This window comes from Elephas maximus, chromosome 4 (assembly GCF_024166365.1).
Source record: "Elephas maximus indicus isolate mEleMax1 chromosome 4, mEleMax1 primary haplotype, whole genome shotgun sequence".
NCBI lineage: Eukaryota > Metazoa > Chordata > Mammalia > Proboscidea > Elephantidae > Elephas > Elephas maximus.
In genome coordinates this window covers 58,193,587-58,218,238 of record NC_064822.1, presented here as the reverse complement: position 1 = coordinate 58,218,238, position 24,652 = coordinate 58,193,587, and the positions used below count along the sequence as shown (strand labels likewise).

Here is a 24,652-nt window from a genome sequence, read left to right as displayed (position 1 = left end):
GGGCACAGGCATGAGTGCCAGAGCACATACACAAGTCCACGGACATGTTGGTTCTTTCATTTACCATGGACCTCTGCCCTAATTGTTCCAAGGAATGGATGGAGCTAAATATCTCAGTTTGTAATTTTCTCTCACAACAGTTAGCAATTAACACAATACTAAGTATACAACAGGTGCTCAATAAGTGCCTGGTGGTTGGTTGGTTCATACATTCATTCACTCCCCTCCTATCTCTGGTTGCTTACTCCTGACTGCCATTAAACTTCTTCGAAAGGCTCCAGGAAGGTAAAGGATTGTCCTGCATCTTCATTCCACTTTCAGAGGCTTGTCTTTGTCCCTGTCTAGAAATGAAAACTGGAAAAGCCAAGCCTACTGGGCTCAGAAAAGTCAGTCCTGACATGAGGGACCCTGAAAACCTAAGTGGTCCTTGTCTAGATGCTGGGGATGGAAGCACCTCTTCAGTGTGCTTGGGCTAGTCTTAGAAATCCTGGACCCTGTGTCTTTTTTAGGTTTTTCTGAACTCATCCGCTTCTTCAAAGATCTTCAGTCAATTCAGCCTTGGAATTGGACAGAACTGTATTAGTGACTGTATTTGTCCTGTCATAACAAAGCCAGTTGTCATTGAATTGACTCTGATTCATGACAACCCCATGTGTGTCAGCATAGAACCGTACTTCATAAGGTTTTCAATGGTTATGATCCTTGGAAGTAGATGGCCTTTCTTCTGTGCGGGTTTGAACCACCAACTTTTTGGTTAATAGTTGAGCACTTAACTATTTACACCACTCAAGGACTCCCCTGTCATAACATAGACTGGTAAATAAGTCCTTAAATGTTCTAGTTTTTGTTTTTCTCCTTTTTGTAATGATGATGGTGGCAATGATGACAGTGACCCAGGGCCTGACCAAACTTTATGGGGCCTCTACCAGTCAAATCCCTGGCTTGGGGAAGGGAAAGTTACTGAAGTAAGCTGCATGTACAGGCAGATGTTATGTACCTGGAGCAGTGGCGGCAGAACGTAAGGGGCATTTGCTCTATCTCCTATCTTCATCCACCCCCTTGGTTTATAATATAATCTGAATGTTTGGGCCAAGCAGAGACAAGCCGGGATGTTTGGATGATCAGGACACACTGAAAGCAGAGCAGAAATATGCAGCACATACCTGGCATATGCCTTGATACCTTCTTTTGGGACCCCTGTAGGTGACACCCAATGTGGCAGTAGGTGCAATCCTGGTGTCTCTAGCTGGCAAACCTCAGCCTGCTGGCAGCCACAGCCATTGCAACAGCAGCAGGAGCTCAGGTGCTTGTCTGGCAGGAAGCTTAGGGGGAGCAGCTGGCTATTCTTTAGGCTCCTGAACCTGGCCCTGAGCAGCATCAGGCTGAGAATGAGACTCACCGGAGAGACCTCAGAATCCCACCTTTCTGGGGTGCTGCTCCTCCCCTCCTCTGCCATCAAACCTGTGCTCTAAGAGAGTGAGATGGAGCTGAGCAAACCATTGACAACCCTCTAGTCTAACCCCTGCTCACAGACACACAGCTGGATTGTTCACCTTCATGTTGAAGAGAAAGAGGCATGGAAACCAGGATGAGGGTGGCAGACCTATGCTCGAATGCTCTCATGTCCAATTTACCAGCTGTAATTGGGCAATGGGATAATATATTTGGGTCTACACATTCCCCCTTGCTTTTCTTCAAGCTATAGGGAAAAGTGATAGTAGTCAAATTAGAGAGTAAAGAAATGGTATGTTGTGTGGTGTGTGTGTGTGGTGTGTGAGCAGGTCAGTAGAAGATAATTGAGGAGGTGATGATGGAGAACGTGGGTAGTCAGATGACTACTAAATGGATACCTGACACCAGGTGATAATGATGGTGATGGTGGAGGTAGACATAAATTCACAAATATATTCAATAAAAAACCCACCAAAACCAAACCCGTTACCTTCAAGTCAATTCCAACACTATAGGACAGAGTAGAACTGCCTCATGGCATTTCCAGGGGGCAGCTGGTGGATTCAAACTGCAGACCTTTTGGTTAGCAGCTGAATGCCTAACCACTGCACCATCAGGGCTTCCTATTCAGTATAGAGTAATGGAATTAAGTATACAGCTTTTGGCCTGGGTTCAAATCCTGACTCTCCTACTTACTAAAAAAAACCCAGAACAGCCCAGTTGCTGTTGAGTCAGTTCCAATTCATGATGACCCCACGAGTACAGAGTGGAACTGCACTACATTGGGGTTTTAAGGTTGTGTGACCTTTCAGAGGCAGACCACAGGTCTTTCTTTCTAGGAACCTCTGGGCTTAACTGCCCACCTTTTGGTTAGTAGTCAAGCATTTAACTGTTTGTGCCACCCGGGGATTCCTGTCATGCACTACTGTTGTGATTTTCAGCAAAATTTTTAACCTCTCTAAGCCCTGTTTTCCTCATAACGCTGTATTAAATAAAATAATCTATACTTTCTTTAATACAATTGTGTCTCCCTGTGCCTGACACAAATGTTAACTGCTATAGCTACATTAATAGTAATTTTTATTGCACCAAGTTCCCGGGGTGTCATGGGCTGGAAAGGAAAGGTGAAGCCACACAGGCTGTCTCTGCCATTGGAGCTTTGGGTCTGTCTTGGAGACTCCCTGTGGGTGACAGGTCCTTGCCTTCATCCCCAACCGACCCTGACACCTCAGGTTTCTGGTTGGGTCCAGGTTTTGTCCTGCTGAGGACAAGTGACTCAAATACTCTCCAAGGACAGCTACAGGCCCAGCTTTCCTCCTGTGACTCACTGCTTGTTCCTGGCATTTGTGGAATGGTACCCTGGATGTCACAACCTCCAGTTGTCTCCTGGGACAAGGATGTGTCTCTCTTCAGCTCCCCTGGGTTTCATCACCTTTTCTCATTTAAGTTTTAATCTGTGGTGAGCAAGTCGCCATACAGGCCCTGGGGCTTCTTAGCAAATTCTCTAAATTCACCCTAGATCTTTGAGTCCTTAGCATCTGGTGGAGTCTGTAGGAGCCTTCCTAGGTACCTCTCCTTCTCCTCCTCCCTCACCTTCCTAGGGCCCTGGAGGGCCAGTCCTTCCCTTTGGGAAGGTGCTAACACTTTCCAGAGGAGCCTGCCCCAAGGCTGGATACAGTCTTTAGAAATGCAATTTCCTTTATGTGTGCCTGCTGGCTGCTACCCTGTGCCCGCCTAACACTATCCCTCCTCTTTCAGACATTACTCTCAGCCCCACCTTTCCTGTGGGCATTCTTGATTGGCTTCCAGTTTCCCTGCCCGTACAGCTGGCCTTTTGGGGAGGGGGGGTGCTTAACCCTTTTGTTCCCGTTTACCCTTTTACTTGTGAGTGCACTGGGTTGGGCCGTCTACACCCAGTTAACATCTGTGTTGTTAGGTGCTGTTGAGGTGGTTTGGACTCAGAGTGACCGTATGTATAGCAGAATGAAACACTGCCCAGTCCTGAACCATTCTCACAGCCGTCGCTCTTTGAGCCCATCACTGCAGCCACTGTATCAATCCATCTCATTGAAGGTCTTCTTCTTTTCACTCACTCTGTACCAAGCATGATGTCCCTCTCCAGTGACTTTTCCCTTCTGACACCATGTCCAAAGTATGTGAGACGAAGTCTAGCCATCCTTACTTCCAAGGGGCATTCTGGCTGTACAGCTTCCAAGACAGACTTGTTCATTCTTCTGGCAGTCCATTGTATCTTCAGTATTCTTCCCCGACACCACAATTCAAAGGCATCAATTCTTCTTCAGTCTTCCTTATTCATTGTCCAGATTTTGCATGCATATAAGGCGACTGAAAATACCATGGCTTGGGTCAGTCGCACCTTAGTCATCAAAGTGACATCTTTGCTTTTTAACAGTCGATGTACTTTTAATACATAAAGTGTTAACGTCTGTAGGTGTATAAAATCCATTTCCAGATGAGCAAGAAATAAGGTGTAAGAGTGAAAAGTGAGCAAATCTAATTCATTTGGGGCTGACAATATCACGTTCAGTGTAGACCAGCAGATAATTTGTGCAAATTCTGGGGATATACAGTAAAACCTGGGAGAGCTGGAACCTGTGTAAGACAGAAACCTGTCAGAGAAGGAAAACTCAAATATTTTCCACTAAAAATGAGTGATAGAAAAGTAGTAAGACTGTACCCTGTCAAAGGCAGAAAACTTGCAAGACCCAGAAAGACAAGGCAGTCACATCAAGTTCTGGCTCTTACAGGTTTCTCTATAATTACTTAGAGCAAAAGCAGTACTTCTTGTGATCTATCTTTTACAGAAACCAATAGGTAGAGTTTTAAATACATTTCTGTGTTAGGCTGATTTGGGAGGATATTCTGTGATGAAAGCAGCCTGGGTGGTACAAATGGTTTGCAATCAGCTGTTATCTTAAAGGTTGGTGGTTCGAACTCATCTAGCCACTCCAAAGAAGGAAGACCTGGCCAACTGCTTCTGTAAAGGTTACAGCCAAGAAAGCCCTATAGAACAGTTCTACTCTGTAACGTGTGGGGCCACCATGAGTCAGACTTGACTCAGTGGCAGTGGGTTTGGTTTTTGGTTTGGCTCCTGTAGTGGGCCACAGTTCTGGTGCGTTGTTAGTTAGTTAACGTCTTAGTTATCTAGTGCTGCTGTAACAGAAATACCACAAGTGGGTGGTGCTTTTTTCACAATTAGGGAGGCTGGAAATCCAAATTCAGGGCACTGACTCTGGGCTAAGTTTTTCTCTTTCTGTGGGCCCTGGGGGAAGGTCCTTGCTTCTTATCAGCTTCTGTTTCCTTGGAAATCTTCATGTGACATCTCCTTTCCCTCCTCTGTGCTTCCCTGCTTCTATGTCTAATCTGTTCTTTTATATCTCAAAAGTAATTGGCCTAAAACACACCCTACGCTGATATGCCTTTATTAACATAACAAAGAAACTATTCCTGAATGGGATTATATCTACTTTTTTTTTTTAGGGCTTAGGATGCCAACACATAATTTTGGGGGGGACACAATTCAACCTATAACAGTTAGTCCAGCCAGGGGCTTTGTTAACAAGCTTTAGGACTTCGCACCTACATAAGAATTTAGTCTGAACTTTTGGCCTGCTAAATTAAAAGTGCTTGGAACTGATTTTCGCCCTTAGTGGTAGGTGACTCAGGCCCACAGTTCTACAGCATCTATATCACCAACACCAGCCTGAGCAGTGAGGAACTTCCTTTTCCGTGGTGTGATGGTCCCTGATGATCACATAACATATGGGCAAGAGCATCGGACCAGGGGTCAGGAAAAATGAGTGCAAAATTCTAGATCTGCAACATTATGAATAATAATAATAAGCTGCAACGTGTTGAGTGCTTTTTATGTTCCAGACACTAAGTCCTTTACATGGATTACCTTCTTTGCTGTGTGACCTTGGCTGATGACTTCACCTCTCTGTGTGTTTCCTGGTCTCTAGAATGGAAATAACAGACATTGCACAGGGAGGTTGAGTAGATGCAATGAAATAATGGATATGAGAGTCTTCTAAAAAAAAAAGCACAGAGATACCTGTATGCGGTATTCTCACTAAAGCATCCGAAACGATCATCTTCAGGCCTTTGCAGAGCCTGCATTACACAGAGGAGGGGTCTCGGCAAGGTTCCAGCTGATGGTGAATTTGATAGCCCAGCTTTGTGAGGGCAGAATATAAGACCCATGGTGGTGCTGTATCTGTCACCTAAGATCCGGTGTCTGTCTCCTGGCACAAACCTGACACCTGTTACAGGAGAGACAGGCCCTGGCAGCTGGCATCCAGGGAAAGGAGGTGCAGCTAGGAGCAGGAGATGACGGACACTTACCAGAGGGAAAGTGACAAGTGTCAATACTAAGGCAGCACATTCTTTTGTTCCATCTTCCCCCAGGGGGCTGAGCAATGCCTGGGTGTCCACCGGCAGCATCAACTAAGAGGCAAAGGCAGAGGAATAGGAATTGCTCAAATGCCTAGCTCAGTGTCTGACGTGTAATATGCAGTCGGTAAATATTTATGGGATGATGGGAAGGAGCGGGATGGGTGAATGGATGACCCGAAAGCAATACCTGTGAAACAAACAGGAAGTGTTGTCTGTGGCACCTACCGCTTTGGCAGCACTGAGTCATACCTGACCCACAGCTTACTTCTCTGTGTAAGGCAGTACGCATAGAGACAAGACAGAGAGCTACAGGTTGTTTGCAGTTTAAAAAATTCAAAAGGGGCTGGAACACACATCTTCTAATGCCCAAGTCCAAAACCCCAAACTCAGAGATTGTTAAAGGAGAAGGAGCGCTTATTGAGTACTTATTGTGTGCCAGATACTGTGCTCGGTGTTTCTGATTTTTTTTTTCTTTTTTTGGTCGTGGTTGTTATTTTCAGTACTATGATTTTCTTCCTTGTCGTAAATATCTATTACTTTTGTAGCCATGCCAGGATCTGGCATGCATTCAGTCCTCACAGTAGTCCTGTGGGGCAGGCGTTTTTATCCGTACCATCCGGGTGGAGAAGCCAAGGTCAGAGAGGTTAAATGATTTGCTCAAGGAGTCACGATTTATAATGGGAGAATAGAATTAATCTTTCCAACTGCGAAGCCTTGTTTGTCTAATTATATCATGAAGACTGTGAAGGGATTTTCCTACCCCTTAAATTACTGATGGCTGGGCTGTTGACTATCCCAGTGTCTGTGTATCTTAAAGCCATTAAGACTGCCTATTTTTATTCCCTCCATGTGGGAGGCCTAGGTTTGCTTCCCAGTCAATGCACCTCCTGCACTGCCGCCATCCATCTGTCACGGAGGCTTGTGTGTTGCTGTGATGCTGGAAAGGTTTCAGTGGAACTTCCAGACTAACAGGAACTAGGAAGAAAGGCCTGGTGATCTACTTTCAAAAATCAGCCAATGAAAACCCTATGGATCACAAAGGTCTGATCCGCAACTGATTATGGGGCTCGCACAGGACCAGGCAGCATTTTGTTTTGCTGTGCTGTGGTTGTCATGACTCAGGAGCCAAAGATACAATCTGGAACTGATCGTGGGTGTGCAGACGGGCAGCATTTCGTTCCATTATGCATGGGATCACCACGAGTCAGGTGACAACTCAGTGACAGCTAACCGCAACAACGTGACCTGGGCAGGGCTTGGCTAGGTTTAATCTCACTGAGTTTCCCACCCTGCCACCCCGTAGTGGCTTGTCCTGTGGTTACTGAGACAGCCACCTGTTCACTTCCCAGCAGATGCCAGGACAAGGAGAGCTAAAGACCCACAGTGATAGTTCAATCTTTTGACCCTGAGGTGTGAATTCCAAGGGTCAAAGAATTTAACTGGAGTGGGAAACCAGTCTATGAGAAAGAATGTGCATCTGAGACATACCTCAAGTTCAATCGATAGAGCAAATAGCATGTAAATTTTTTTTTAATTTATTTTGTTGTTGCTGCGAATATACATGGCAAAACACACTGATCCAACAGTTTTTTAATTTTATTTTGTTGTGCTTTAAATGAAAGTTTACAAATCAAGTCAATCTCTCACCCAAAAACTTATATACACCTTGCTCCATACTCCCAATTGCTCTCTCCCTAATGAGACAGCCTGCTCCCTCCCTCCACTCTCTCTTTTCGTGTCCGTTTCGCCAGCTTCTAGTCTCCTCTACCCTCTCATCTCCCCTCCAGGCAGGAGATGCCAACATAGTCTCAAGTGTCCACCTAATCCAAGAAGATCACTCTTCACCAGTATCATTTTCTACCCCATAGTCCAGTCCAGTCCCTGTCTGAAGAGTTGGCTTTGGGAATGGTTCTTGTTTTGGGCTAACAGAAGGTCTGGGGACCATGACCTCCGGAGTATGTCTAGTCTGAGTCAGACCATTAAGTCTGGTCTTTTTACAAGAATTTGAGATCTGCATCCCACTGCTGTTCTGCTCCCTCAGGGGTTCTCTGTTGTGTTCCCGGTCAGGGCAGTCATCGGCTGTAGCCAGGCACCATCTAGTTCTTCTGGTCTCAGGATGATGTAATCTCTGGTTTATGTGGTCCTTTCTGTCTCTTGGGCTCATAATTACCTTGTGTCCTTGGTGTTCTTCATTCTCCTTTGCTCCAGGTGGGTTGAGACCAAATGATGCATCTTAGATGGCCGCTTGCTAGTGTTTAAGACCCCAGACGCCTCTCTCCAAGGTGGGATTCAGAATGTTTTCTTAATAGATCTTATTATGCCAATTGACTTAGATGTCCCCTGAAACCATGGTCCCCAAACCCCCACCCCTGCTACGCTGGCCTTCGAAGCATTCAGTTTATTCAGGAAACTTCTTTGCTTTTGTTTTAATCCAGTTGTGCTGACCTCTCCTGTATTGTGTGTCGTCTTTCCCTTCACCTAAAGTAGTTCTTATCTATTATCTAATTAGTGAATGCCCTTCTTCCACCCTCCCTCCCTCCCTCCTCTCATAACCGTCAAAGAATAGTTTCTTCTCTGTTTAAACTATTTCTCGAGTACTTATAATAGTGATCTTATACAATATTTGTCCTTTTGCAACTAATTTCACTCAGCATAATGCCTTCCAGATTCCTCCATGTTATGAAATGTTTCACAGTTTCCTCACTGTTCTTTATTGATGTGTAGTATTCCATTGTGTGAATATACCATAATTTATTTATCTGTTCATGCATTGATGGGCACCTTGGTTGCTTCTGTCCTTTTGCTATTGTAAACAGTGCTGCAGTGAACATGGGTGTGCATATATCTGTTTGTGTAAAGGCTCTTATTTCTCTAGGATATATTCCAAGGAGTGGGATTGCAGGATCGTATGGTAGTTCTACTTCTAGCTTTTTTTTTTTTTAAATAATTTTTATTGTGCTTTAAGTGAAAGTTTACAAAACTAGTCAGTCTGTCACATATAAGCTTATATACACCTTACTACAAACTCCCATTTACTCTCCCCCTAATGAGTCAGCCCGCTCCCTCCTTCCAGTCTCTCCTTTTGTGACTGTTTTGCCAGTTTCTAACCCACTCTACCCTCCCATCTCCCCTCCAGACAGGAGATGCCAACACAGTCTCAAGTGTCCACCTGATAGAAGTAGCTCACTCTTCATCAGCATCTCTCTCCAACCCATTGTCCAGTCCCTTCCATGTCTGATGAGTTGTCTTCGGGAATGGTTCCTGTCCTGGGCCAACAGAAGGTTTGGGGACCATGACTGCCGGGATTCTTCTAGTCTCAGTCAGACCATTAAGTCCGGTCTTTTTATGAGAATTTGGGGTCTGCATCCCCCTGTTCTCCTGCTTCCTCAGGGGTTCTCTGTTGTGCTCCTTGTCAAGGCAGTCATTGGTTGTGGCCGGGCACTATCTAGTTCTTCTGGTTTCAGGATGATGTAAGTCTCTAGTTCATGGGGCCCTTTCTGTCTCTTGGGCTCATAGTTATCATGTGACCTTGGTGTTCTTCATTCTCCTTTGATCCAGATGGGTTGAGACCAATTGATGCATCTTAGATGGCCGCTTGTTAGCATTTAAACCCCAGACACCACACTTCAAAGTGGGATGCAGAATGTTTTCATAATAGAATTTATTTTGCCAATTGACTTAGAAGTCCCCTTAAGCCATAGTCCCCAAACCCCCGCCCTTGTTCCGCTGACCTTCGAAGCATTCAGTTTATCCCCGAAACTTCTTTGCTTTTGGTCCAGTCCAGTTGAGTTGACCTTCCCTGTATTGAGTATTGTCCTTTCCTTCACCTAAAGTAGTTCTTATCTACTAACTAACCAGTAAATACCCTTCTCCCACCCTCCATCCCTCCCCGATCTCGTAACCACAAAAGAATGTGTTCTTCTCAGTTTATACTATTTCTCAAGATGTTATAATAGTGGTCTTATACAATATTTGTCCTTTTGCATCTGACTAATTTCACTCAGCATAATGCCTTCCAGGTTCATCCGTGTTATGAAATGTTTCACAGATTCGTCACTGTTCTTTATCGATGTGTAGTATTGCATTGTGTGAATATACCATAATTTATTTAACCATTCATCCGTTGATGGACACCTTGGTTGCTTCCAGCTTTTTGCTATTGTAAACAGTGCTGCAATAAACATGGGTGTGCATATATCTGTTCATGTAAAGGCTCTTATTTCTCTAGGGTATATTCTGAGGAGTGGGATTTCTGGGTTGTATGGTAGTTCTACTTCTAACTTTTTAAGAAAACGCCAGATAGATTTCCAAAGTGGTCGTACCATTTTACATTCCCACCAGCAGTGTATAAGTTTTCCAGTCTCTCCACATCCTCTCCAACATTTATCGTTTTGTGTTTTTTGGATTAATGCCAGCCTTGTTGGAGTGAGATGAAATCTTATTGTCGTTTTGATTTGCATTTCTCTAATAGCTAATGATCCTGAGCATTTCCTCATGTATCTGTTAGCTGGCAGAATGTCTTCTTTAGTGAAGTGTCTGTTCTTATCTTTTGCCCATTTTTTAGTTGGGTTATTTGTCTTTTTGTAGTTGAGTTTTTATAGTATCATATAGATTCCAACAGTTTTTTTTCAGTGATTACATTCTTTGTGTTGTGCAGCCATTCTTGAGCTCTTTGTCTGAGTTGTTCCCCCTCCATTAACATAAACTCACTTCCCCCTAAGCTTCCTCTCTAATCTGTTGATACCATATAAACAAACCAAACCAGGTGCCATCATAGTGACCCTATAGGCAGAGTAGAACTGCCCCCTAGGGTTTCCAAGGAGCAGCTGGTGGATTTGAACTGCCAGCCTTTTGGTTAACAGCAGAGCTCTTAACCACTGCACCACCAGGGCTCCTGATAACATATAGATAATTCTTAAAAGGCAGCATAATGCTTAAGGCAGACTTTTTTTTTTACTAGTTAAGCTAAACCATTGTTAAGTTTTAAGAAAACTTCAGGGGTTATTTTTGATTTAAAATTAAAGATTGTCTTAGGGCAATTGTTTCGGGGTTCATCCAGAAAGCCAGGAATCCATAAGAATTTGAAATGTCTGTTCTGCATTTTGCCCCTTTTGATCAGGATTCTTCTATAGAATCTTTGATCAAAATGTTCAGTAATGATAGCCAGGCACCATCGAGTTTTTCTGGTCTCATGGCAAAGGAGGCACTGCAAATAGCATTTTTATTAGTGTTTTCTCACAACCTTGTCTAGAAGTAGAGGGTTTTAGTCTTAAGAACAAAGTCAAGGAAGAGATGACCTAATCATTCAGAGGCAGAAGCAGGGCAGGGCCTGTCCTACCCTTCCCCACAGTGTGGCTCATTTTTCACCCAGACATCTGAGCCCCCAACCCATTAGCCAACAACTCCGTGGGGCTGGGAAGGGATAGAGTTCTTACTTTAGATAAAGTGTTTGAGTTGGGATTAGCAGATGAACAGTTTTCCTTTGAGCTCACCCAGAAATGTAGGGTGTAAGTCTGACAGCATTCTTTCTCTGTCTCCCTCACACCACATATCATCACCTCACTGGCCCCAGAATCCTCCTTCCCAAGGATATGCCTTTGCACTAAACTAGTCAGACCTGTTCCTGGCAGCCATCTGGCCAGCCATGGAAACAGGAGAGACCTTGGTGGCAGAGGGATAAACCTGCAGAAGTCCCTATAACCATAACATAATCTGAGGTTTAATGTCTGTGCAGAAACCCAAAGGCACAGATCCCTAGCTGAGGCTTCTGGCCCTGGGACTCCTCGAAGTCTATGCCAAAAAGCGGCCACAGGAGAAACTGTAGGCAGAATGAGAAAATGCTGGCCTGTTAGCTAGTCCTGGCTTTGGAACAACTAGCTCTGTCGCTTAAACTCCCTGAGCCTCTCTTTCCCTGTCTGTAGAATGGGGGTGAATCAGACAAGATTCTTGTAAGACTTAAATGAAATTGTGCCTGCAAGGGCCATACAAAACATAAATGTGTAAGCGAAGCACTAAAACCACAGCCCCTCATCCCATTCCAATGTATGGCTCCCAGTCCCCCCCGACCAAGAGTCAGCTACGTAAATACTCATGTAAAATGTTGAGGCTCACTTTCTCTGAGGCCCATATTTATGGGTTGTGCTCTTCATTCTGTGCCTGGTTGGCCATCCATATCCCTGCTGGTCCTCACATAGGCCTTCCTATGACACTGCTGCTCACTTGTCCAGTATTGGATCCCAGGAGTCAGTGGCTGTCCGTTTGGCTCCTTTTATGCGGCACCTTCAACAGTATCACAGAGGCATCTTACTGAAATTGTTGGAGAAAAAGTAGCAACCCAGTGGAAATCCATTTGAACGATTGGGTTGTAGTGTTAACTTTGTCACTGTTTGCTAAGTGACCCTGGATAAAGTGCTTTGACTGGCCTGGGTGCTATTTTCCTCATCTGTCAAGTGAGGGCTAGGTGACCTTGAAAGTTTCTTCTAGCTCTTGCTGGTCTGTGATTCCAGTTTATGGCTACCAGTGGTTGGGTTCCGCATATTCAAAGCTCAACAGCCATGGCCAGGTATTCTTCTTGGCAGGGCTCTGACCCTTAGTGAGTAGCAGTGACTGACCACTGAACTCTGTTCCCCCCCACCCTTCTAGAAGCCTTGGTCTCCTTGTTGTTGAATGCATATGGGCACCCCCAACAATTTCCTGTTCCCCGCCTCACGCTCACCATGGTTTGGCTTTTTGCCTTCCCAGATGTGTGTAGCCTAGCCGGTTCCGGAACCTTCAGGGTACAGACCTCATTCGTCAAACACAGCCTCCAGATCAATCCAGGAATAACCAGGCCTCTAATCTTTCATCACCTGCAGTTTATGAATTTCCTTGACAAATACCAAGTCCTGCTTCACCAGCTCTGGTTCCATCCAGCAGCCCAGTGGTTCACAGGGCAGGGGGAAGGGTATCCCTGCCTCCCGCTATCTCTCCCGTCTCCCTGGGCTCTGAGGAAAAGGACTGAGCTGCAGACACAAAGAGTGAAAGCTTATTTCTACTGCCTTTCACAACCATTTCCCCACGCTGCTTTTGGGAGAAATTGGTCTTCAGAAGAAAAGAATCATATATAGTAGTCCCTTTGCACCTGGCCTGGCTCCTTTTCTGATGTATGTTGTTGTTAGGTGCTGTTGAGTCGATTCCGACTCGGAGCGACCCTGTAGGACAGAGTACGGCTGCCCCATAGGGTTTCCTAAACTGTAATCTTTATGGGAGTAGACCACCAGATTTTTTCTCCAGAGGACCTGCTGTGCGGATTAGAACCACTGACCTTGCCATTAGCAGCCAAGCGTTTAACTACTGTGTTACAGGGGCTCCTCCTCTGATGTATGGAAGGCAGCAAATTTAAAAGGATGTGAGCTCAGGTCCTCTTTCTGCCACATTTGTAACTGCCCCCACCTTCTTATCCACTATATGAACAGAAAAGGCAGAAAGGGAGATGCTTACCTCTATTATTCCCCCCAAATCTTTAGATTTATGAGGGCTTCGGGTTATATTGACCTTTTTCCTCTCCTCTTTCTCTTGCATAGGGTATGGCAGCTGGAGCGAACTGGCCAAAGCTCTGTCCAGCAGAAACATCCCAGCTGTGGATCCAAATCTCCAGTTCTACCACCCCCAGAAGTTGGGCCTCAAGGTATGTGGTGGAACCAGCTGGTCCCCCTGCTGATTAACTCAGATCTTCAGGTGCCCCTGCCCTTATAACCTTCGGAGGGGGAGGGAACCTCCACTTTTCTATGGTAAGAGAGGGAGAGGAGAACCAGCCAATGAAATCCCAATCTGGCACCATGGGTTTCCTAGCTAAGGGAGTAGAGATGTCTATCCTGCTCTTCTCAGAACACTGGGCCTGCTTGTCCTGTTTCTGCCTTTGTTGCATAGTTCTTAGAGTTCAAGATGCCCATGTTTGAACCTCTTGAGGCAGGCGGCCAGCATCTCAAACAGCCATAGATGACTTGAAGCAGAGCCAGCATGTCCTGCCTCTTGTTGGTGTGAGGCCTGGGCTGGTACTTTGCTGACGACACCAGATGCTTGCTGCTAAGAGTCAGAGATGATGAGGTAGACAGACACCCCTCCCTGCAAATAGCTGGGGGTACAGATTTATAATGGAGAATTTTCCCTATAGTATTTCTTGGGCCAGTGGTCCCTAGAGAGATAGGGACCCTAGAGAGACAGCTCTGGGTGGGGTTAGGGAAATTAGGGTCCAATTTAGTCTGGAGCCCTTATGCTGAGCCTCTGGGCCTGGAGCAGGCATAGATCCCTGCAGCTGCATCAGAACCAAACCGACCTGTGGGTCTGCGTGGGTAGAGAGGGGCTGGGATATCCTCAAGGGGTAACAACCCTGGGCCCCTGCCCTCAGGAGATCCTGATCTAATTAGGAAAGTTTTTTTTTTTTTTTTTTTCCATATGGGAAAGGCTGAGAAAATTCAGGAAAGTAAAAGAACCGCAGGCGTATACATTGATACAGCTTGTAAGGAGGTATACTCTGAGGGACGGTAATGCGACTAATAAATGGGAATGTCTCTTAAGTCAATACTTGTCTCCTGATGGTACTTCCCCACAGGCATTTTCAAGGGACCCTGCATCCTGTCCGTTCCCCGAATTTCACACTCTAATGTTCTCACCAACTTCATTCTCCATTCTTCCACTAGAACCAAGAAACTGACCAAGGTGGTAGCAGTAACAGCAGCTACTTGAAGTGGAACAAGCCTGTCCCCTGGCTCTCAGAGGTAAGAGGCTCTACTGTCCGTGTTCTTTGAGAGGATTAAAAAAATATTTTTTCCAGATAATTCCAGAGACTACAGAATGATTTTTTTTCTAGTGGTTATTATTGAAAAATTTTACCACCGAGCGTTCAAGACTGAGTTTTCTTTCTTTAGAGAAGGAGAGCTAGAATTTCTTGAAGGCCTGCTTTACATATATCCTCTCATGGAAGATTTAAAACTCTGTAAGATTTACAACCCTGTAAGATAGTATCATTATCCTCCTTTTACAAGTGGGAAAAACAAGGCTCAGGAAAGTTACAAAACTTTCCTGGCTACTCTCGATCCCCATTCTTAAAGATAGGCTTCCCAAACTGTCTTTTCTTAGACCATTAAGCCCTGTAAAATATTCCAGGAAAAAAGTAGTTCATTGTTACAATAAGTTTAGAAAACTGTATGCTACATCCCTTTCTTGGACATTTGTGTTATCATATTAAAGGGCCTGAGGAGTTCCACAGTCATCTGTGGAACTCAATTTAACTGGGCCTACTCCAGATTTATTTGACTCCTGAATAGCTTTTTTCTTCCCCCCACAAAACATCCATTAACATTCTATGAAAACTAGAGTTCTACAGAACATACATTAGGAAACTGTACTTTAGGAAAATTTTATAGGAGGCAGTAAAACAGGCGAATGAAAGTTATCATAACCATCATGACACTTTTTCTTTAGTTTGGATTTGACAGCTTCTTTTTCTTTTGGTGAAGAAACTGAGGCTTAGGGAGGTTAATTAACGTGTCCGAGATGGCCTTGGGTAAGTTCTTGTGCCAAGACTTGATAGTAGCAGAGTGCTTTGGGGATGAAAATTTTAAATTAGGTTTCATATTTTACACCTTGCCCATGGCTCAGTGTCTTTTAGTCCCGAGGTCTGTGGGCACAGGCTACTTTCCTTGGCCTGGTAAGATTGGCCAGCCCATTGTCATTATCCATGCCTGTCAGAGATTAATCTCTTCAGCCTTGGTGGTTTTATTTCCAATTTATTTCCACCTGCTTGCTCTGGGACAGGAGGGAAAGGGGTAGTATTATGCTAAATGTTAGGTTATCCACATTGTGAAACTGCCTCTTTTTAAAGCGCTGAGAATGGATTACAACCCTGGCACACCCGAGCTGGGTGATATCATCAGGTACTTATGTCCCGCCCCACCCACAGATAGTGTTTTGAAATGAAAGTGCCTTAAAGATCGTTAGGCCAGTGACCTAGGCTTCTCTAAGGACAGCTCTGATCACTTTTCTTAACAAGCCAATTATTTTGGAAGATTATAGCTACAAAACACTCTGCATTTATTAAATCGTTAATTCTGCCACTTTTTTTGCCAGTCAAGGAGAGAGATGTATGTCAATTTACACAGATATTTCTATTTGAGTATCTAGTGAAATTAAAACAATAAACAAATAAGTAGTGATTAAAATGGAATTAACTTTTTACAGAAATAATTGATCTTTTAGTAAGTTTGTGTGGCCTTTTGGAGTAAATGCCTGATTTCCATTGATTCTGTTTTTTTTAATATTAAAAGTAGTTTACAAGTTCTCATCACAGTCTTCATGAATCTTAAGGGAATGGCTGATCCAATCCAATCCCATTATTTTACAGATGAGGAAAATAGGGACCTCAAAGGTTAAATAATATATTCAGTCACGTAGCTGCATAGTGATTGAGCCCAGCCCTCTTCCAGCTCAATTTCACAGTCCCTCCACGTCTCGGGAATATCTCTGTTCCCATCTCCTTACCTGTCTTCTGCCTTTCCACATACAATTTCAGCAGGAAACCCTCAGGGTAATATTATATATCATTTGTTGAACATACGCTAGCAGCTGGGTTGTGTTGTTATCCCCCTTTTGCAGGTAATATCTAAGAAAGGCTAACTCTCTTGCTCAAGGTCACTGAGAGGTGAGCGAGGACAGAATATGAGAAGGCTGTTCTCTGTCCCAGTCCTTGGCTGGCAGGTCAGGATCTCAAAGGCCAGAAGTCACTCTCAAAGTCACAGCAGCAATTGGCATCGTACTAAGCATGTCAGAGAGAGAGAGACTGCATTGGATGGCTGGCTGTGGGGACTGGGCTTGATGGCTATCTGCTCTCAGAAACTTATTCCTATCAACCCAAATCACAAGACAATAATTAACAAACCCCAATACCAACTTATTCATTTTCCTGTCAATGTACCCATCCATTGACCAAAACTCTGTGTCTGCTATCCAGGATACTTCCCTTGGAAAACTAAAATAATGCCAAGGAAGAAATTTGGTGCATACAAAATCCAATTAAAGCAAGTCAGAAAGAGTTTTTGTGGGTGATTTCATGCAGGCTTTGGTAAGGCAATGTCTCTCTCTTGTGGACAGGGCTGTGACACAAACCAGGCTTTCCTTTCATTTTTTTAAACAGCATATTGAAATATGACTCACACACCATACAATTCACTCATCTAAAATGTGCTATTCAATGGCTTTTAGTGTATCCACAGAGCTGTGTGACCATCACCACAATCAATTTTAGAACATTTTTACTACCCCTAAAAGAAACCCTGTATCCATTAGCAGTCACTCCTATTCCTTTGTCTCCCCAGCCTTAGGCCACCACCAATCAGCTTTCTGTCTCTATAGATTTTCCTGTTTTGGAAATTGAGTATAAATGGCACCATACAATATATGGTCCTTTGTGACTGGCTTCTTTCACTTAGCATGATGTTTCCATGTTCTATCCATGTTGTAGCATATATCAGTACTTCACCCCTTTTTATTGTTGAATAATATCCCATTGCATGGGTATACCCCATTTTATCCACTCATCAGTTGGTGGACATTTGAGTTGTTCCTATTTTTTGGCTGTTATGAGTAATACTGCTATGAACATTTGTGTACAAGTTTTTGTGTGCATCAGGTTCTTTCTTCAGAGCCCCAAATCACCATCATTACAGCTTACCTTCTATTCTGTACACTTTGGTCACCTCAGTGGGGTGGTATGTGGCACCTCGGTTCAATTACAAGCCGCCTGTTAGGATGGGGATCGTTTCATCCATCCTGATTTCACCAGATGGGCTTCCGGCCCTTTCTTCAAACTCTGTAGATACTCCTTCCTGTCATGGAATCTGAAACCTCCTTATCCCAAGGAGAAACTCCTTCAAAGAACAGATGTGAACTCCTTCAAAGAACAAGTGTGGTTCCAACTTCTGTGCTCCTCCTCCAGGGCGAGGCCTCACTGCCTATTGAGTTGAACCACCAGGCAAGGGTGCTGGTCTTGTTGCATCTGAATATGACCGAGCAGCAGCATGCTGTAGTGGAGGGTCAGTGAGTGCTCACGTGCCCTCATGGGCTACTAATCTCTCCTGGAGGTGGAGCCCACCACTCCCTCTGTATCTCACACCTCTGTGGGAGCTCCTAGGGCAGGTGACACCAGTTTGCTTAGTCTGTCTCCTTTCAGGACCACATCTTTCAGCATTAACTGTTTAGTGGCAACCCTAGGGCTGGCAAAAGCAGACACTTGGCGCTCATCATGGATTGAATTGTGTCCACCCAAAATATGTATCAGCTTGGTTAGGCCTTGATTCCCAGTATTGTGTGGTTATCCTCCATTTTGTGATTATAATTTTATGTTAAAGAGGATTAGGGTGGGGTTGTAACACCCTTACTAAGGTCACATCCCTGATCCAGTGTAAAGGGAGTTTCCCTACACCACCTCTTATCTTACAAGAGATAAAAGGAAAGGGAAGAAAGCAGAGAGTCGGAGACCTGATATCACCAACACAGCAGCACCGGGAGCAGAGTGCGTTCTTTGGACCCAGGGTTCCTGTGCAGAGAAGTTCCGAGTCCTAGGGAAGATCGATAACAAGGATCTTCCTCCAGAGTCAACAGAAATAGCCTTGCCCTGGAGCTGACACCCTGAATTTGGTCTTCTAGCCTACTAGACTGTGAGAAAATAAATTTCTCTTTGCTGAAGCTATCCACTTGTGGTATTTCTGTTATAGTAGCACTAGATGACTAAAACAGTGCTTATAGAATAAATGAAGGAATATCTGAGTCTGGAGACTGTGGTTCCAGTCTTACCTTCTCCAAGCGTTTGTTCAAATAATTACGATGTTCAGGGAACACAGGCAAGGCAGCTGTTAACTCTGCCTGGTTAAGTTAGAGCAGACCTTGAAGAGAAGATATTTGAGAAGAGCCTTGAAGGAAGAGCCTTGAAGGGTGAGCATGCAGGAAAGGAAGGAAAGGGCCTTTCAATCAGGAAACAGTATTTGTAAAGCCATGGAGAGGTGAGACAGCATGACATTTTTGGTTGACAGGGGTTTGGTGTGGGTGGAGTATAGGTGTGTGATGGGACGTAGTGTGAGGTGAGGCTGTGAAAGTAGGTCAGTTGTAAAGGGCTTTGCGTGCGGGGTGAGGCTTTGTTCTGAAGGCTTCTGGGAGTCTTCTGAGAGTTTTTTTTTTTTTTAATGCATTAGGTGAAAGTTAATAGCTCAAGTTAATTTCTAATTTCTCACTCAGAAATTTATACACATCTTTTGTGACATTGGTCACAATTCCCACAGTGTGACAGCACACACCCCCTATCCACCCCGCATTCCCTGTGCCCATTCGTCCAATTCCTATTCCTTCCAGCCTTCTCCTCTTGCTTTTGAACAGGAGTTGCCCATTTGGTCTCATATATTTGATTGAACTAAAAAGCATGTTCCTCATGTGTGTTATTTTTTGTTTTATAGGCCTATCTAATCTTCGTGTGAAAAGTAGGCTTTAGGAGTCTTTTTCAGTTCTCAGTTAGCAGCGTGTCTGGGTACCTTCTGAGGTTTTAAGCAGCAGAGTGACATGATCAGATCTGTGTTTTAGAAAGACAATTCTGGAGGCAGTGTGAAGAATCGGTGGAGAGGGGAGAAGCTGAGATCCAGTTAGGAGGCTTCGCTGCCAGCCTGGCAGAGCCAGTGTCGGTAGGGGTGGGAGAGAGTGGACATTCCTGGGTGAGGACCCACTGGCCTGGTCTTGCCCTCTGTCTGTACTTGCGTACACTTCTGCACACATCCACAGTGTTAATTATTGTGTGTCCTCGGGGAGTAAGTTTACCTCTCTGGGCCTCAATATCCTCATCTCTATAATGAGAGGGTTCCAGTAGATATTTTCTCCACTACTTTTAATTGGAAGTTCCAAATCCATCACTGGCCATGGGTGTACTCTACACTTGGAGTAATTAATGTCCTTGCCCGGGCCTTAGTCTCTGCTGGACAACGTAGAGAGTAGGCAGAGGCTTATGTACCAGACTCCTGCATCCCTGCCATATACAAAGACCAAACCAAACCCACTGCCATCGAGTTGATTCCGGCACATAGCGACCCTATAGGACAGAGTAGAAATGTCCCATAGGATTTCCAGGGCTGTAAATAATTATGGAAGCAGACTGCCACATCTTTCTCCCGAGGAGCTGCTGGTGGTTTTGAACTGCTGACCTTTCAGTTAGCAGCCAAGTGCTTTAACTACTGCGCCACCAGGGCTCTATGCCAGATACAAAGTGCCCCAAAACTTGGAACAATACAAATCCTGGTGAGGAAGACAGTGTTCACTGGTCTCTGAGACCCCCACCTACATCCTGAGGGTGGGTGAAGCATGTTCTGAGGGCTAGCTTAATGCTGGGTAAGGGCCTAGACCCCAGAGGAGATAGATGGCCTCTTCCTGAACTCTTTGTCTCATGTCCCCTGTTCCCTGTTCCCTGCTGCACCTCAGGATCCCACTGCTAAAGCAAGAGAGGCCATGGGAGGGAGGTGTGAGGCAGCCAGCCCAGCTACTCACTCCTTCCCGTGCCCCCCCCCCCCCCAGCCTCTGGCCTCCCGGCAGAATGCAACAGGCTGCTCTGGTGGCATGTTCTCCCCCATGGACCTTGGCAAGTATGCAGGAGCTGAACACACTGCCCCGAAGGTCTCCCAGGGAGGGGGCAGAGGGGGGCCATTCCAGGAGACAACTGAGTCTTATAAACCGGATTCAAGGAATTTCCCCAGAAGTAGCACAATGTCCCCATTCTTTCTGTCCATGAAGCCTTAACCCACCCCCCACCTACCCAGCCCACATTCTCTCTCCCACCCATCCCAGCCCCCCACTCATCTTCTGGGGAGCTGCTCCCCCAGGGCTCACATTCCTAGCATTGACCAGGACAGTGTGCCCAGGAGGTGCCAAGTTGCTGAAGTGTCAGGAGTGACAGACTCCTGTGTCTTTTCTGCATCCAGCTGTGCAGCAGTGTTTCCCAGAGCCTGGGGACTGCCCACCCCACCAGCCACACCTCAGATCTTCAGCATTCCTGTAGAGTTCTCCCTTCCCACCACCATCCTTCCTCTCTCCTCCCCTTCCTCCTTTCTCCCTCACTCCCTCCCCATCTCTTGCTGAGGACCTTGTGCCGCTTCCTTCTATCTGGGCTTCCAATCTGGGTGTCCCTTCCACCTCTGCTGAGTTTTTCTCTGGGCAGCTCTGATTTTGATATCCGATGGGCCACAGTAGGGAGGGCAGGGCAGGGCTTATATAGCGTAATTGAGGCCCTGCCTCCCACAACCTGGAGACGAAGCTCTGGGGCTGGGGCGGTTGGGGCGGGGAAGCTGATATGGGGTAATCTGAAACTCTTTGTCGTGGTAGATTGGGATCATATCACTACATTTGCCCTCCCCTCTCAAGCTCTTTTTTTCTCAAGCTACCAACCCTTCTACCACTCAAAACACTGGCTCCTGCCTTAGCCCTTTCTTCTGAAGGGGGCCCTCTGCTCCAGGCCTCAAGGCTCAGTCCAGTCCCCCACCAATACCACAGCCTCGGGAAGAGAGAAGATGTCATTGTCCTGTGCAACAACCTACCCAGTGCTGTGGGGGAAGCCCCAGGCACCTTTGTGGTTGTCCCAGGGCAGGCCTGGTCTAGTGAGGCTGGGAGCTCCTGAGAGGGCAGAAGGGAGGCCTCGGTGGGGAGGCCGCTTGGCTGGCTCACTGGGATAGCCGGATGGGGCCCTCAGATACCTCCTGCAGCGTTTCCCAGCTGCTTCCCAGCCTGGGGAACCAGAGTGAGAAGACCACGGGTAGATAAGGTTTCACCAGCAGACAGCTGTGGTGTTTTCTTCTTACTGGCTTTAGGGGAAGGGGAGGAGGAGAGCAAGTCCTTAGCTGAAGTCCCAGCTTAGCTCCTTCCAGTTCCCTGTCTTCTCTGCCATTCTGTCATGGCTGTTACCTCCTCTCCTGGGGAGCACAAACCACCCCCTTCCTGCAAGGAGTGGGGACGGTGTGTGTGTGTGCGCGCGCGCGTGCGCACGAGCGCGTGTCCAGGAAACAGACCCAGCCCTCAGGGCAAACCACGGGGTGAGCATAAGTGCTGAGTTCCCCAAGGATGGGGATTGGGACTGGGGTGGACCATGACCTGCAGCAGTGAGATAAGTACTTGCAGGTGGGGTGGGGTGCTGGGGCAGCCTGCGTGCATGTCTGTCTATCCATCTAGCCTCCTCAAGCCGTGGAGCTACAGGGGCATTTTAGGGATACACACTCTCACTCATCTGCCCCCTGCCCTGCCCTGTACAGTTCCGGGGTCGTGCCAACCTGCATGTGTTTGAAGACTGGTGTGGCAGCTCCATCGAGCAGCTCAGGAGGAATCTCCACTTCCCACTGTACCCCCACGTGAGTACATGCTGGGCCCATCTCCTCCATCCTTCCCCATCCACACCCCTTTCTTCTCTCCTCCCTCTGCCCCACTTCCATCTCGTCTCTCTTTGGCCCCTAGCTCCAGCCCTGTCTTCCTCGTCTTTCTTTCCTTTTCTGACTCATTTTCTTTCCCTTATCTATTGGTCCCTCTTTTCCTCTGCCCACAATATCTCCCTAGTCCCTTCCCAAAGATTCCTTCAATTTCTCGACCATCCTCTACTTCATTTCAGCTTTAGGATCTCATCATGGCTCACAATGTGGTTTACTGAGGGCACCACGTCTAATCGTGCTGGTTGTGTACTGGATAAGGTCACCTGGACAAAGAGGCAGGGGGAGCTGAAAGGCAGCCTGTGCTCCACTCTCCAAGCTGTGTCCCAGTCCCTCCTGTCTTGCTCCCCTCCCTGGTCTTCTCACCAGCCTTTTGTGGACCAATTTCCTTTTCCTTCTTCTGGATAACAGTTGCCTTCCCCTTTCTTGGCACAGGTCCGCACAACCCTGAGGAAGCTGGCTGTGTCCCCTAAATGGACCAACTATGGCCTCCGCATCTTTGGCTACCTGCACCCCTTCACTGACGGTGAGGCCAACCCCAAGGCCCCATCTGTTTCCTTCCTGCCCAGAGTTCTGCAGGGTACCCAAAACTGCCTGCCACTGAGAAATAAGCCAACACTAGGTGACTGGCCCCTATTAGTGCATTAGGGAGAGAGGGAAAATTGAGACATGGTGCATCTCATCCAGTCTGCTCCAGTTGGCCCACTCATTCTCTGATTTGCTGAACCTGGAACTAACTCATCATCTCTCTATACAAGTCTTGTCTTTCTTCACAATGTCTCCCAAGGTGTAGAAACCTTACCTTTACAGAGGGGGAAGCCAAGGCACGAAGCCCCCGAAGAGAATATAACCACAAAGACATAAAAAAGGCCATCCACCCTTTATGCCAAAGCCCTACTTGCTCTCACCTATAAACTCTCTCTCCCACTGCCCAGGGAAAGTCCAGTTTGCCATTGCTGCAGATGACAATGCTGAATTCTGGCTGAGCCGTGACGACCAGGTCTCAGGCCTTCAGCTGCTGGCCAGTGTGGGCAAGGTAGGGCCAGCTCAGCCTCAGGGACTTCTGCCATTGGTCCTGGGAGCCAGGGCATTGAAGGGGGGTTTGGAGAGCCTGATTCCATCAGAAGACTCTCATTACCATTAGCATCTCTGGTGTGACTCCTGGGGAAGAAGGGATGAAAAAGAAGTATCCTTGCTCTCATTCCTAGCCCATTTTACAAGGGATAGACTGAGGTATGGGGAAGAATAAGGATTCTGAGTGTGAGGCTGGGAAAAGACCCCAGAAAGATTGATCTCTGGGTCAAGACTGGGCCACACACATCTTTTAGGTCCTATAGCCCACACATCACTCTCTTTAATTCTTTTCTGTTTTCTCTCCTGTTGTTCTCATTCTCTTCTGTTCCCTCTTCCTCTTTCTTCACCTTGCTTCTCATTCCTTCTTTGTCTCTCCACTCACCACCTCACATACTTCTTCACAATTTCTTTTTCTCTCTTCTTCTCTCCCTCTCCCCATACCTCTAGACTGGAAAGGAATGGACTGCCCCTGGAGAGTTTGGGAAGTTTCGGAGTCAAATTTCCAAGCCAGTGGGGTGAGTAGGAAGTGTCCCGACAGACATTCTCTTGAGCCAGCAAAAGAAAACCCTAAGTGCTAAAGCCGAATCAGGGTCAGAGAAATCGGCTGCATGCCTCTGCCCTATCCAGCCTCCTTTTTCCAAAGGTTCCATGGGCCCCCACCTATGCATTCTGGGTAAATGGAGTCTTTGACTTAGAGACCACCAGGCCCACCCTTCCTCATTTCGTAGATAGGAAGTTGAGGCCCAAAGAGGGGTGTTGATTTATTGAAGATCAAACGGCTATTTAATAACCCTCAGGAAAGGAAAATAGGTCTCCTTTCTCCTAGTCCTTGCCTTTCCCATTTACTCCATCCCCAGAGCTGTCTACACCTGTGCAGCCTGGGCTCTGCCTGCCTGTGCTGCCAGGAGTGCCTAGGCTGTTGATGTCCTTGCAGTGATCCCTTAGTAGGCCGGAGGGAAGGGAAGCCGTTTCCCAGCCCATAGAGGCTGGAATAGCTTTAACGTGCTGGAAGAGTGGACGTACCCCAACTTCAGAGTGCCACCTGGTGGCCAATACACACATACGCAAGATTGTACATTGGTTTGGTGGTAATAATATTGATGTTGATAATAATAAGACAGTCTAGCATGCACAGGGAGTCCTGGTGACGCGATGGTCAAGAGCTACAGCTGCTGACCAAAAAGTCAGCAGTTGAGCCCACCAGCTGCTCCTTGAAAACGCTGTGGAGCAGCTCT

The 24,652-nt window shown here is 46.3% G+C and overlaps 1 protein-coding gene across 2 annotated transcripts in view; it reads left to right on the top strand.

Moving 5' to 3' along the window:
* The window catches only part of B4GALNT3 (beta-1,4-N-acetyl-galactosaminyltransferase 3), a 107,239-nt gene that overhangs the window by 66,317 nt on the left and 16,270 nt on the right, over nt 1-24,652 (top strand). For both annotated transcript variants that reach the window (XM_049882158.1, XM_049882159.1), the window contains exons 2-7: nt 13,431-13,534; nt 14,547-14,624; nt 22,176-22,271; nt 22,779-22,869; nt 23,279-23,379; nt 23,865-23,932. In XM_049882158.1, the coding sequence (XP_049738115.1) occupies nt 13,431-13,534; nt 14,547-14,624; nt 22,176-22,271; nt 22,779-22,869; nt 23,279-23,379; nt 23,865-23,932 (538 nt within the window). The remainder of the gene's footprint in view (nt 1-13,430; nt 13,535-14,546; nt 14,625-22,175; nt 22,272-22,778; nt 22,870-23,278; nt 23,380-23,864; nt 23,933-24,652) is intronic.